The sequence below is a fragment of the Sinohyriopsis cumingii genome, chromosome 1 (genome assembly GCF_028554795.1).
Source record: "Sinohyriopsis cumingii isolate HCF-2022 chromosome 1, ASM2855479v2, whole genome shotgun sequence".
NCBI classification, from domain to species: domain Eukaryota; kingdom Metazoa; phylum Mollusca; class Bivalvia; order Unionida; family Unionidae; genus Sinohyriopsis; species Sinohyriopsis cumingii.
The window spans coordinates 182,080,379-182,096,423 of record NC_142961.1 but is presented as its reverse complement, the minus strand read 5'-3'; the positions used below and the strand labels follow the sequence as shown (position 1 = coordinate 182,096,423).

The 16,045-nt window shown below is 36.6% G+C and overlaps 1 protein-coding gene across 1 annotated transcript in view; it reads right to left on the bottom strand.

Annotated features, from left to right (window-relative positions):
- Positions 1-16,045, bottom strand: part of LOC149808501 (peroxiredoxin-5, mitochondrial-like) — a 39,924-nt gene that overhangs the window by 20,482 nt on the left and 3,397 nt on the right. Inside the window, exons 2-4 of the mRNA XM_089978234.1 lie at positions 14,279-14,413; positions 8,458-8,499; positions 4,803-4,892 (exon numbers count right to left, since the gene is read on the bottom strand). Of these exons, the coding sequence (XP_089834360.1) occupies positions 4,803-4,892; positions 8,458-8,499; positions 14,279-14,413 (267 nt within the window). The remainder of the gene's footprint in view (positions 1-4,802; positions 4,893-8,457; positions 8,500-14,278; positions 14,414-16,045) is intronic.

The following is a 16,045-nucleotide window of genomic DNA, read 5'->3' as shown; positions in this document are numbered from 1 at the left end:
TATCAATGCATGATTACATCGATGATATACTGATAGTTGTCGATCAAAACTGTTTTAAGACAGAGATTTAAAGTTGGGGCAGATCATTATAGCAAATTGGAAAATTGGGGCAGACAATGTTAGAAGTAATATCGATGAAGTAGTTACAAGTGTTGGTAAAAAATACCCGGAATGGTTCTATGATGATGACAAATTGATAGAATCAGAAGCAAGGGAAGCGCACTCATAGGAGATTTCTAGTAAATGATGTGCAAGAAAATTAAAAATACATAGAGCAATCAGAGTTGGCTTTTTGAGTGGTATGTAGTTGAATATCCAAATGATAATCTTAAACAGGAAATCGTTAATGCAGTAGCATCAATGTATGTGGTGAAATTTGATGCAGAATACTATACTATAAAAATATCTGTGATGGAAACAGTAAGTCAGAGGGGTGATCATTTTATCTCTCCAGTGGCATATACAGAATGTTATTTCTTGATTACTGAAGACCAATTACCGATGTTCAAACTACCTGGGTTGGATATTGATAAAATGCAGTCGGATCTCGATGACATAACTGACAAATGCTTTCCAAAGATTGGTGTGGCATGGGAGATGATAAAGGCCCTCTAGATATTCTCTGACACAACAACAATCCAGCTGGTGGTGGTCATCATATATCACCTGGCATTGTCAATATCATGTCAACGCCTTCTGTGAATCTTATCTGTGACACAGTGGATCAGAAACACAGACTGGGCTGGAAGAGCAAGGGTATGTTCTTTATAGCTTATCTTCGAAGTCCCCCTGGGTCATTTGACTGTATCAATGCCTGTGAATACCTGTTTATTTATGATGTCAAAATTCATCGTTGTCCCAAATAAGATTTTGTCTGACCGAAGAAGATGGTTATTTATTAGACATCCATGGGAAGGAATTGATGCCAAGTTTGCATGAGTGTGATAGACCATGAAATGGTTCGACGGGAAAAAATAGAGCATTCTGCCGCCTATAACAAAAAAAATAAATAAAATATAATGTATCTTTTTGTTGTGGCAAAGCTTTGCTCAAATACATTATGTTATATTTTGTACACCCCACTGTACTTTTTTTCAGTACTGGTGATGTCACAATTTAGCATTGGACAATCTGGATTCCGAATCCAAGGATTATGCCACAAGTTTCCTTAGCTATCTTGCACATACACCTAGAGCCGTCCGAGTTTCATTTTAGTAAGACAGCTCTGATCTTATTTTCTCAGTGGCACTTGCCAGTGGAACATAGTTAACAATCTCACTATCATTGTTGCCAACGGTGGGTAAACAGGTAGCTGTTAAACAAGACAGGGACAATTTGATTTCATATTGGACTAATTTGTTAAATCTATACTCTGCCACTAGTGTATATCTACCCTATTCCTGTCACTGCTGTATCATTTAAATATCATTGATTTTTTCAACATCAAGCTGAACCACAAGACTGTCATGTTGTTATTTCTCAGAGATAATTGTGTTAATATTTTCTTGGTTCATTATATGATAAATATATTTCTTTGATCAAAGGAGACTCCCCACCATTGTGTGTTTAATATGCAGGTTGCTCAACCAAAGATTCTATTAAGATCAATGCAATACCGTGTTTCTGGATCATGTAAACTGATTGTAATGAATCCATGTGAAGTTCTCTGAGCATGTGCAAAGAAGTTTCTAAACTTGTTTATGTCCATGTCGCCGGGACACCAAGTCTGATGAATTTTTCAGAGTATGTGTATCAATGTCATTAAAGATAACCAAAAATTACAGTCATCTCTGATCACTTTGGTGATCTGAGTGTACCACTGTGTAATGTAAATGACATCTGTGCTTTTATGTCTGCTTTGTGAAAATATTCTGACTGGATTTGTTTGTTTGTCAAGCATAACATCATCGTAAACCACAAGATTATTAATACTACCATCAAGATCTTTGACCAATGGTGCATCACTGATGTCAGTGATAAATTATACAACACATGAATCGGTGGAATGCTTGCATTCTATAGAATCATTTGCAACTTCATTGACTTCCTTGAGGACATCATAAAATCACTGGTCGTCTGCAGATGGCATTACTAAATAAAGTTTGTCCCATCTGAGCCATCTCATTATCAGGTTGAACAAATAAAGAGTTTTACCAGACCCAGATGGACCAATGATAATGGCTCAAACAGAATTTGGTAGTTCTTGATGATGTCTGACTGATGCTTGCTCTTGTGTCACTGAAAAGTCAACCACGTTCATATTGTAGGAATATGTATTATTTATAATCATTAGTCTATACTGTGTTCAATGCAAAGCAGTTACGGATACAACTGGGCTATGAGCAACAACGATGCTTACAGACTGTTATTTCCTGGCAATGAGTTGAAAACATTATTGTATGATTGCCTCTTAGGCTGGTTAGACTGTTATTTCCTGGCAATGAGTTGAGAACATTATTGGATGATTGCCTCTTCGGCTAGTTTGACTCTTATTTCCTGGCAATGACTTGAGAACATTATTGTATGATTGCCTCTTAGGCTGGTTAGACTGTTATTTCCTGGCACTGAGTTGAGAACATTATTGTATGATTGCCTCTTGGGCTGATTAGACTCTTATTTCCTGGCACTAAGTTGAGAACATTATTGGGGAACATTTGGTTAAAGAGATTTCTTGTCCTGGGGCTGAGTGTTTCCAAAGCCTGTATCGGTTGAGCAGCAAGTTGGAGGGGCAGTTCATAAGCTGCCTCCCTCCAAACTTCAGTTCTTCTCCAAAAAGCAATGGTGACCAAAAGGGGTCATCTGCAAACCATGGGTATGACGAGGTTTGAGTGACATGGACTACAGACATGTGTCACATTGTATCTGGTTTGGCCATGGTATGGTGAATTGCCTGGTTAATGACACCAGCAATCCTGGCTGTTGCCTACCAAGCAAAGCTATGATCGAATTTCTCTGTATGTAGGAGGATTGGCTAATGAGGCCAAAATCTAACATTCAGGACATAACAGTTTATAGCAGCAAGATGAGAATGTCATTGGGACTAGGCTTTCTGAGAAGCCCTGGCTTTATGACAATAAAGCCCTAACTGTATGAGAAGAAAGCCCTGGAATTTCCTGGGTCACCAATTCTACATAAAAGCTGGTCATTGATATCCTTAATTTTAGCTGTTTGGGGAAGGAGTTGGAAGGTGGTCATATAATACAATCTTGGTTATTCTGCACCTGACGCCATGTTATGCATGAATGGCAGATGCCTTCAAGCAATCATTTGCTTATTTCCCTCTCATTTGCCATTTTGTTGGATCCAGTTTTCAGTTGGATAACATATTCAAACCTTTTGAGTATAACCAAACACGATTTGCTTTTCTATGTTCACGTCAATGAACAATGTATCATGTGTTATTTGACATAAGTGATACTCACTACAGTATGGATGCCTACGCTACATATATGGAGTTTGTGGATAAGTATTATTCTTTAATGCTCATGATGAAAAAAAGAGGAATAAATGATAACAATACAAAGTTAATTTCTTTCATTTTGTTCTCAAATCAGTGTTTTGTTAATCTATTTTATTGCCACTAGCAGCTTGATGGGGGGGGGGCACAAATTCAACACCAATTTATTTTGTTTCTTAAGTTTTGGGACATATGACACAGGTGAAAAAAATAGTTTCACCATAAGTTCTGGGACAGGAAAAAAGTTAATTATCGTATTGTGTCCCAATATATACAGTAAATATGGTACTCTGTTAGAACTGGACCATAAAAGAGGACACCTTTAAAAGTCACAGCTACATATAACAGGCATTTCACTGAACAGCTGGCAGAAAACTATATGCAATGGTTGCAGAGTTATGCTAGTTAGAAGTGTGAATGAAAAGAGAGACAGAACAGTTGATTACTATAGGGCAAGATGACATGTTGCTCTAATAATTCAAACTTTTCCTTCCTTTCCAAGAAATTCATCTTCATTTTGCCGGTAATGCATTACATATCATGTCGTCTTAATTAACGGATCAAACTGAAAACAAATGATGAATACCTTGTCACCATGACAATGCAAGCCTGTTTAAATAAATAACTGCCCAAGAGGAAATGCATTCAAGCATAAACTGGTCTGACTCTGGGGACCGGTAAGGTTCACCAGTTGTTGTTGTTGTTGTTGTTGTTGTAGGGTTTAATGCCATTTTTCAGCACACAATAGGCTATACATGGCGGCCAGTATTAATGGTGGAGGAAGAAACCGGGAAATCCCCGGAAAGAACCACCGACCCTCGAGAAGCTACTGGCAAGCTTTCTCACATATCCACATTGGCCGAATCCGAGACTCGAACCCACGCAGACAGAGGTGAGATGGCAGTGATCCGTAACGGTGAGCGCTTTAGACCACTCGGCCACTCGGGGCCCCAGGTTCACCAGTTAGGTGTCTACATAAAAAAACTAACCACTGATTTTACAGATCATGAAAACTTGTCCACTCAAATTGAAAACGTGTCATAATGGACACATTTTAAATATTTCAGAGCAAAACAATTCATTTAAACAGACTGAAATAAAATCTAAGACATGGACATGTGGTTTAACACCATCCCTGAATTTCTTTCCATATCATTGCTAGTATTATTACAAGGTTCTGAGAGTATGTGCACAAAACAAATATAAGATCAAATCTCACTTTGTTTCATAAGATTATAAGTCACTTTACTTATCTGATAAAGAAATTCATAAGCTATCCAAATGAAAATATCTTTCAATGCCCCTAACTGAGTGTTTTGGAGAAAGTTTTATTAATAGCAGTCACCTTTCCATCTGCTCCCACAGATTTTCCCCATGCAGACATAACAAAGGGATCATTCACTGCAATACAGCCCAACAGGTCATAACCTTCTTCCTGAAAATAAAATATAAACTCACTTAATGATCAAACAAAAATCCAAGAGTAAATTGTTCCTTATGTAAGTTTTCAAGGACTAAGATCTCTTTGTAGGATTCTTAAAATGAATGCCTGAAGCCACATTAAAAAAAAACAAAAACAAGACATCCATGTAGGCCTGAGATCACTCACCTGGCTTGCAAGAAACAATGGCCAAGAAATCTGGATCAGAAGAATGAGTTATGTTGGAATTTCTTCAAGTGCTGTTGATTGCATATCTTATAAAAATAAGAATTTCAAGACTTCACAAGTTGACTATCTTCATCCATATATATAACATATGCCCACTTGGTCTTCTGGCAAATGAATGCAGATATATAACATATGCCCACTTGGTCTTCTGGCAAAGTGAACTAAAAATAGGGGTCTTGAAGAAAACAGTTTGTGCTGGTAAACGGTATTATGCAGGCTGAATACACAAATTCAGGTGTGTATGTTACAAAGTTTAATATTGTCTGCAAGTTTAACCTTAAAAAATCTTTGCTGCAAAATCTGCCAAGACTGTTTTGCCATTCACAGGCTTGACAGTAGTTCATTAAAAAATGTTGACCCAATATGTAGAAATGGAAGGTGAGGATCAGAAACTAGAGGTTATGGAAACAGGCCCTCACAATACCATTAGCTACAAAATATCCAGTAAACTTCAGGTACTCAAATATTCAACACCCCAAAATATGGCATATCTTAATTTGCTTGGTCCTGAGGCAACTCCCTCTATTTTATATGTCGTGAAAAATCCTTTCTGCTTTCTGTTCCCTCCCTCCAATCTCATGCATAAGAGACAAGATACGCAGATATAAACCAATTTACCAAGTCTAAAAATATATGAGCAGAAATAGCTTTGCTGAAGTATTGGCAAGACAATAAGATGAAAAATCACCTAATTAATATATAAGATTTTAAACCCATATTTAGCAAGTTTGATTAAAGAAATCATCCTTAAAGCAGTAACAAGCATAACAGCCTTGTAAACCTTAACCAAAACCTTAATGCAAATTTTCTATGGCTGACTTTGACCTTGTGAATAAATCAGTAAGAGTGCTTATCATAGAATGAAAATCATCTCAGCGTCATAATGTTTTCATCACCAAGTATACCATGAAGGGGGATTAGGAAATATTCATGTATACAATGAAATGACTTAAACCAAAACCGTAATAAAACTTTTCTATGACTGTGACCTTGTACACATGCCACAGAATTAATTGTTTTAGCTTTATAATGATTTATCCCAAGTATGAGCACAATTTATCATTGAGTTTAGGATATATAAACAAATGAAAAAACTTGAACCTTAATGAAAATTTTCCATGACTTTGACCTTGGTCCCAGGTCATGCAAGACAGCCTGTCATAGAATGATTGGTCCACGTTTCATAATGATTAAAGATTTGTTCCAAGTATGATGAGAATCTATCAAGGGCTTTAGAAAATTTTAGCAAATTAATTTTTTTAACCAAAACCTTAATGCAAATTCTGACTGATATATTTGTCATGGAATTGTGTATATTTATTATGAATATATGGAATAGAATGTACTCGGGTTTCATTTCTGTGTACAGCAATACCTCAGGGTAGTTTATCTATATTATATATTATTTTGATGTAGTGAGTATGGTTCACTCCATGCTGCATGAGTGAATAGCTTACAATGTGAAAACCAATTTAACCTTGAGCACACAGGCCATGCAATGCAACATAGCCAGTGTACACATAGGCTCATGGTACATTCAAATTTCACATTAGGGAAAGTCTTGTCAGTAAGCGGTCCACTTTATAGCACAATATATCCAGCTGTAGAGGCATGTGAGCTGTATTTTCCTATCTGTATTATAAGATAGAACTGTTTTGTTTTATTGTTCAAATTTTTATTAAGCAGTTTTGAAAGTTCCGAACAGTGTAATGCAATGTTAGATTTTATTATAGTCTGTTTTCAACTTCACCAGACTGAACAGAAGGACTGTATTCAAATTAATGTTGAATGAATTAAGGGACAAGAGAATCTTACTTCAAGTTCTGTAAGATTCTCATCAGATACAGGTTCACATATGAACCTGATTATTATCATAACCTTATAAGGCAGACCAATCACAAAAAAGCAGTTTCAACGTTGGTAAAACAAATTAGGATGTCATAAAGGAAAAGGAGTAAATCAGAAACAATTTCATATGCTAATATACGAAATCCTAAAATGTAAAAGTGAGTTCATGTTTAATGGAATTTTATTTCTTCAAATTATCGAGTTCAAGTGATTATTTTCTCTGGAAATACAAAAAGTGCTTGATAAAATTCATGGACTGAGACTTTCACTGGAATTTATAGTGAATTCAAACCTGGAATTATATTACTGTGATTTAACAAAAGACTGTTGACACATCAACACTCTATAAGAAACCACAGACACATCATCACCTTCACTTTTTTATTCTGAACTTTTACTGAATTTTATCAGGACTTTAAATTATTTGGACATGTGTCTGTAATTCTTGGATTATTTTGGGATTTAATTCACAAAGTCATACAATTCTTTTTTCTCATTTTCACTTTGTATTCCAAGGAAATAAATTATTTGCTGAATTTTACAAAGCTTGTTGCCTTTCACTCATTTTTGTTACTTATTTTAAGAGCACAGACTCATAACAATATATTTATCTATGCTCATTTTTATTGTTGTTCTAATCATTCATTTGCTTAGTCAGTTGGTATAGAGTCCTAAAATTGCATTTTTCATTTTTTGTCATATGTGGGACATACTGTCTTCTGTACAGGAGTGGAAGCCATGATAATTTGGTTGGTAGAGCCTTGAACTCATAATCCAAGGTTTGTAGGCTTGATACCAACCCAGACTAGCTTGGGTCATCTTCCTCATTGTGTCCTTGTGAAAGGTACTTAGCTCCCACTTCCTTTGCATGATAGAGCCAATAAATGTACTAAAGGTGCCATAAAAACCCAACCAATCTGAATGGGAGTGTGGGAAGGTTGTTGTTGTTATAGGGCTTAATGCCATTTTTCAGCACAAGATAGGCTATACATGGCGGCCAGTATTAATGGTGGAGGAAGAACCCGGAAACCCCCGGAAAGAACCACCGACCCACGAGAAGCTACTGGCAAGCTTTCTCACATAACCACATTAGCTGAATCCGAGACTCGAACCAACACAGACAGAGGTGAGATGGCAGTGATCTGTAACGGACAGCACTTTAGACCACTCGGCCACTCGGGGCCCCTAGTGTGGGAAGGAGGTCACAATTTAGAAAGACTCAAGCAAATGTAGTCCCTGTACCACAGAACTGATGAATACTCATCAATATCTAGGATTTAATCATGTATCATATACACTTCTGAGGCTGAAGTAAATACCCTTACAGCTAAATATCTATGACAAAAGCTGATCTTTTATGGACATCATCAATTAGATATCTACCTTACACAGTAAAAATTAAACTGTTAAGAAACAAATGCACTTACAAATTTCATGATGTTTATTGGTGTTTTTTTTGGTTTTTCTATAAATGCCAACTTACCCTGAATTTTTCAACATGGCTAATATACTCTGGAAGATGTGCCTGAAATAAATGAATAAATAAAAATGACAAAAATATGCTTATCTATATGAAAGTCTCAAACTATTACACTTTTGCGGTGAACCATAAAAGTGTTCAATGCTACCGGAGGGAATATTGTATACTAAGGGACATTATAAACAAGACAGTTTAATAATGAGCGTGTTTCATACAAAAACAAAAACAAAACAGTGTATATTTAATGTGAAATCACATTATAACACCAGTTATTATAACTAAATAAGTTAAATTATGTAAGATAATTTAAAAACTTCAGAAATAAAATTAATTTTGCAAAATGAGATCCATGACCATACCTGTGTTACGTTAGGTGAAGGTTATATTGTTGTTGTTGTATGGTTTAACGCCATTTTTCAGCACATGATAGGCTATACATGGCGACCAGTATTAATGATGGAGGAAGAACCCCAGAAAGAACCACCGACCCATGAGAAGCTACTGGCAAGATATCTCACATACCCACATTGGCTGAATCAGAGACTCGAACCTTTGCAGACAGAGATGAGATGGCAGTGATCCGTAATGGCATAACAGTTACTGTAAACAGCCCTTTTCCACTGACAAGGTACAAAACTCACTAATTTTCTTCACTAATGGTAAGAACAGCAGGAAAATAGTCTTAAGGGTAAGGCTTAAGCTTCATTTAATGGCTCATAAGAGGGTTGTGACAATATCTAAAGAACACATGAATGGTTTCATCCAGGCATTAATGAGCAAGATTCAAAGGTCTTTGAAGCTCAAATTATCTGATATGATCAGACCGCTGAGGGTCCAACCCAGTGGTGGAACCCCTCAAGAACTTGTGAGTGTTACAAAGAACTGCACTATAGCCCATAATAGAAGACAGGATATTTGCTTTCCTTGAAAAGTAAAAGAAAACATAAGTGACTGCATTTAAAGAGGGAAAGCTAAAATCAATGCATTTCTTACTGCACCAATTACACAAGATTCTCCACTCTGATTCTGATGTTGGGAAGCAGATTGCCTCCAAGCTTGGATAATGCAGCTGACAATTTTTGTTTGAAAACTGGTCTTGGTGGATCACTCGCTCAAGATGAAACAGGCACAAGGGTGTCATATTCTGTGGAATATTCTTCAGGAGAGACACCCTCTGCTGTGACAGCAGGTCCTTCCTCTGATGTAATCTCCTGGGCATGTCTACCAACAAGTCAAGTAGGTCAATTAACCATGACCACTAGGGCCATAGTCGCCTGCCAAAATGGGCAATGAAGTGGCAATCATGATTTGGTGGAGCACCTGCAGAATTATTTTAAAAGGTGGGAATGCATATACGTACAGATGATCCAACATAGACTCTCAAATCTGGTGCTGGAGAGATATAAAGAGGGAGTTTGTTGTTCAGTCTCATAGAGAACAAGTCCACCAAGGGGCACCCCCACAGCTGAAAGTGACTCCGCTACCAGATAGTACACAGAAAATTCCATGAGGACCGCACAACCCCATCTGGACTTAATGATGTTTCTTTTGCCTGGAATATGGCTGACTTAGAGAGTGACCTCCACGTAGGCTGCCCATTAGAGGTTCAAGATATCAAGGCAAAGAGAAGGAGCATCAGAGATGCTGTCAGAATTTTATCTAAAGGGGGGCAACTCCCCCTTGTCACCAAAAGGGAGTAGATACAAATAAAAGAAGTGGGGGAAGGAACTGTCACAATGAAAAATTTACCTAACACTTAAATATTCATCTCTTTTTCCTTCTGCTTCACTCTGTTCCAGCTATATTGCAATCAAAATCCTCAAATGAGGTCTCCTCCAGTTGAATATGCATTAATTTGTTGCTTCTTTATCAGTACCTTATTTGTGTATGAATATTGCTGAGAACTCCCTTTCATTCTACTGCCAGAAGGGACATATTTGCAGCTAGCTTAAATTAGCAGCAAGTTAGGAAACTATTCTTTATGGCCGTTATGTAAAATCTTCCACTCCTTGTATGTATTGTCTCTCGGATATCTCTGCTAAAACATAAGATTTTTTACCAACATGAGCTCTAAAAAAATTTTACTTTGTTGAATCTGTGCTTTGCTAACTAGATTTCTTACCCATTTAATAATGATGCATTACAATTTAAAGTCCATCATTGCCACAGTCTGCTTCATTAGACAGGGGCATACTGACCAAATAAATATCCTCACTGATTATTTTCTTTTAGATTCTTATTTATTTAATTTATCTTGACCCTTAGAGTGGTATACAGTTTTGTAGCAAATTTCCCTCTGAGATGAAAAACTGTACTCTACTTTTAAATTGCCTGTATTTTAATTAGGCTTGGTATTCTGCCTTTTCCACATTTAATTTTGAAATACCACCTACCTAGGGAGTTGACAGGCATTTTTGTTCATCCAGTATTTACATCTGACTCATATTCAACATTTCCAGTAGCACTTTTCCAGTTCCACCAATCTGATATACTTCAAAACTTTAAAAATCATTGTCATCACAATATCATTAGCCAAGATTAACTGAAAGAAATCATCATCTGAAGATGAACTATGTTGGGAGGAGATGGGTTATCTAGTTAGTCCATAATTTAAATAAGCATTTGCAAAACTTCTTTGATGAATGCAAGGTTCAAACTACACCAGAATGCATGTTCCAGGGCCCAATGTACCAATCAGATTTAATTTAACAACTCTTCATGTCAAGCTGAAGTACCTGGATGTATAAACGTTGCCTATATGAATAATGATAGCACTACAAGACCTCTATTGGCAATGCAAGTGTTGTCATGACAAGCACTTTATGGGTAAACAGTTAAAAGAAAATTGTATACTGCACACATTTTTGTGTGTGCGACTTTAAACTAATTTGAGGGAATTCATGCACATGGCTGCTCTCCAAGCGTGTGAATTCATACACATTTTGATTCCCGCACTCGCAAACCCTGATAACATCTTTGAAGCATGTGTACCTCCCTGATGCCAGAGATATGCTACTAATTACTATATTTAGCCAATAATGCTGGTGGTGGTCAAAACCGATATCCTTGAATATGTTTTCAGTTTGCTAGAAGAAGGAACTGGAATGGTCATGAGTAGTCTCCATGAGGGAAATATTTCTAAAGTGGTGTTCTGAGCTCCCACATGAGAGAGAGAGGTAAAGGCAAGCAGACAATGAAGTCTTGGACATCAGATCAATAATGAGGGACAGGATTTGATTGATCCTGTCAAGACGAACTCATGATCCCTCCCAAGGCAGGTGAGGAAATTCATCCCCATATATATGAAATCCAGAGAATAGATGAGATCTACCTTCTCAAAGCTGAGATGAGTCGACACTGTCCAACATAGGGACATATTCTTAAGAAAAGAATTTGTTAGAATGTTGTGTATCAACCATTTGTAGAAATACTACAGGATGGGGATCCCTAAAGACCTCAAGTGGACTGCTATTACCCACATCACCCTGGAAACGGATCTTGGGGTGGAGGCAAAGCCAAAGGGAAGAGCTCAAAACTGAAATTCCTCCTGGTTGAAAGAAATCTGGTGGCATTTTTGTGCTGTCGGAAGGTTGGGGATGTTATGGTACACATCTTAAAGATCTATGGGGATTGCCCAGTCTCAGGGCTTTATGGAGCTCCAGAGTGAGATGGTATGTCTTCATCCTGAAGCATTCTTCCTGCAGAAAGTTCAATTATGAACCAAAACCTTCTGTGGTTTTTTCATCACCAGAATTAATTGGGAATAGAAACCTGCAGTTTGGTTGTTTTCCACTCTCTTGACTAGAATCTTTTGCATAAGGGTGAACACCTCTTAACTTTACTGAGCCAGTTTTGGACTAGAGAAAGAAAATGGGGTCCATGATAGGAGAGGAAGTTTTCAAAAATGATGCAGATATCCATCATTTAAAGTGAAAAATACCCACATATTGTCTGTGATGTCTGAAAATAGGGCTAGACAAGCACTTACCAGGATGCTAGGAAGAGGAAGATGCTGAAGGAGAATGTGCAACTTCTTAGAGATGACCCACTCTCTCCTTGGGGAAGCAGGAGTCTGAAGACTTTCTCCGCTGGCCTTTCCAAGAGCCTCACCTAGCAAACAACATTGGAAAGAAGATTTGAACTGAGGCTACTTGTGAGACTGTTGAGACTGCTTTTAGAATGTGGGAGAAGGTTCCATAAGGTGGTCTAGGCAGGCATGATTCCTGACTGGTTTTGATAGGCCTTAAGTCACTGCCAGGGACCTGGGTTGATGATCCCTCAAATTCTGTAACACTATGGATGGGATGAAACATCTGACCAGAATCTCTGCTTCAAATGATTCTTATCTTAAAAGGTTCTTGCTGTGGTCCAACAAAATTTTAGACATCTCTAAGTTGGCATTCCTGCAGAGGTGAAGCTCTGCAGAGAATGCCATTCACATGAAGAGTGCATGATGTGAGATCTTAGCCACAGCCTCCAGCAAGTGCTAAAGAACCACAAGAAACAATTATTCCTACTTCAAGTAATCGTGGGGGGCTGTCAAAAAGAGATTGGTATATGAGGCACTCATTATTTGGGTGTAGACCTTAATCTCTATGGCCTCCAAGGTTTATACTGGGAGGTAAGCTCAAACCCCAGCCAATATCCCCATTTAGTATTCGCCAGAGTCCAAAGGAGGGAAGGGGGTGGACTTGAAGCAAAACCAGCAAACAAACTTGATAGCAGGAAGCAGATTCTAGTTCTGGAGCATAGTCAGACCTGACGCCTTGAGTAGAATGGAAATCATGATGCAAAAGAAAAAAAATCAGAATTTGAAAAAAATCAGAATCAGTGTTTGCGATCATATACAAAATACTCCCTAATTAATGCCCCCAATATAATTAACGCCCCATCTCCTTTTTTCAACAGAAAATTTAAAAGATGTAGTGTAACCTAAGTATAGAAAACAAACATCCAAGACCCAAACATGCCCTATCACTGGAACTACAAAGGGGATTTCAATTTCATAAAGGATTGCTTGCTAAACAGGGCACAAAAATCATTCAAAATTAGCAAAAGGAATGCAAAAAACACTAAAATTGAGCAAGGACTAAGGAGATAAATAATCAATCAATACAAAACAAACATGGGATTGGCCTAAAAGTTGTTTAATGGATGAAAATGCATTTTGCTGCTACTAACTATTAAAGTGAAACTTTGCAAATATCCTACATCATAAAATAACCCCAAAAAACTCACCTGACCTAACCCATAAAATAACTTAATTGTTCTAAGAACCTACCTGATCACACCAGCCAATGAGAAATTACCCCAAAGTTGTCAACAGGTTTTATTATTAATGACTGCAAACACTTACATCAACAACTATTTATAAATCCTATGCAATCTACACTTAATATCTTAAAATATAATATTATACCCATGTACAAAAAATTGCTATAAAATATCTTGACTATATATATGATCATTACAATTTACAGTCATGAACAGATTTACAAATAATATAGACACTATCATTTACCAAGAGTTAAAAAAGATATAGATATACATAAACACGTGAAATTATGTTTTTTATGGCTAGATTGTAAGAAAAATTAGTGAGTGCACAAAATCATTTGAATTTCTGTGATAAACTTATCAAAGTGCATTTAGAAAATATAAGTAAAACTACATGTACAAGAGAATTTTTTGTTTGGGCCTACCTGTTCTTTTCTTTGTTACACCATATGAAAATAGTATGGTAGAAAAACAAATCTGAAAATACTGATATTAAAATAATACTATGACTATCCCAGCCCTTCTTGTAAACCATGCTGAGTGGTACCTGAGAACAACCCGGTACAAAGGCTCCAACTACAGAAAACACTACTCCCTTCTTCCCTCTGAACAGCTCTTGCGGATTAATAGGATTGCTGGGCGAGTCCACGTAGAGGCTGATTGGTGGTAATCTATCTCCAACCTACCAGAAATATATGAACATAAAAAAATTGAATAATAAGTACCAAACAAGAAGCTGACTTCTCATTTAAAGTGTTCTTACTTAGAAAATAAGGTCAAGTATTACAAAATAGGGGAGAAAGTTTGATAATGCTTCTAATGTTTCAACCTAACATTAAATAAATATAAAAGAAAAGGAGGGTTATAAGTAAAGGGATATTTATTTAAGTACACAACAGTAGGGCTTGCCAATATTCTACATGATGTTTGTGCATCTGGTTGAATATCTGACAAGATTTGTTTCAGAAACTATTGTGAATCCCACAATCCCAAATTCTAGAAAAGTCCCCGAGGATAAAGAAATTGATTTCTGCTGCAAAACTTCATCACCTCTCCAAAAACAACATGTAGAATAGTTTACTTGTTGAGTGTGAAATTTTAACCATTATGCTGTAATACAAATACATGTAGATGTCTTCAAGCTTCCCTACAAAGATTTTCCCCCTTGCATATTTGGGATAAAAAAACTACACAAATGCTGATAATTCTGTGCAACTAGTTGCGCATATAATGTATACTTCTTCAGGCAAAAAATGATTTGAAAGAAATGGATGATGTCTTTATAGTTTAAAATAACAATTCCATCATTATGTAATGTCATAGCAGTTATATAGACATATATGACATGATCTAAAAGATACACGAGTCTCTAACGAAACCCGAATAAAAAAAATAACAAAATTTTATCAATTTAAAAAAAAAAATTATACAACTTTATTTTGTCTCTATTTTATTATTTATTATTTTACCCCCTTGCAGTTCAAATTCCTATTCATAGTTTATATCAGTTCACAGCAGTTTGACAATTTCCTCACAGTTTATACTGGCAGGCAGTGTATTTGTTAAGTACAGGTTTTATACAGAATATCTGGGGTTCCATGCTTGAAACTGATCTTAGTTGGACTGCATTGTGTTCACAGTGAACAGATCAATCAGAATTCGGCACTCCTTTTCAAGTGTCATGGTCTGGGCTTAAGAAAGCTTGTCATTAGCATATTATTAAAGAGAATCATATGTAAAAAAATCAAAGTACCAGTACCATTGATAAAAACATTAAGGATTAAATGTCTGAAGACTGACCCCAGTGGAATCCCCTTTTGAAATTTTAGAACAGTGCTCAAATTTCAATTCTTTTTTAACCTTAATTTTAATTTGGAATGGCAAATACTGTAAATGTATCTACAAATAATTTATACATACACATACTGTACATACTCAATTAGTAGAGTCCAACTATAAACAACATTGACCCAAATATGCTGTCACATAATATGTGTTATTAGTTTCGTCTCATCTCTCAATGAATTAAAGTCAACAAATATTATACTTGCAATTTCTGGGAGGATAAATCAACTTTGTATTGATATCATGTGGGTAGGTATGCATGTAATATGACAGTCAGTCATGGGACCAGGTTGACTGGAAAAAGACTATCATGGCAGCTCCGATTACGTGGTAGTCCAATAAATCAACCCCACAAATCTATGTTGATACTGATGGATGATATGTGAGTCTGATGTCAACTGTTCATTAAAATGGGCAATTTTGCTGCATGCAAATCTTTCCAGAAGAAACCTACGTATACTTTAGACAT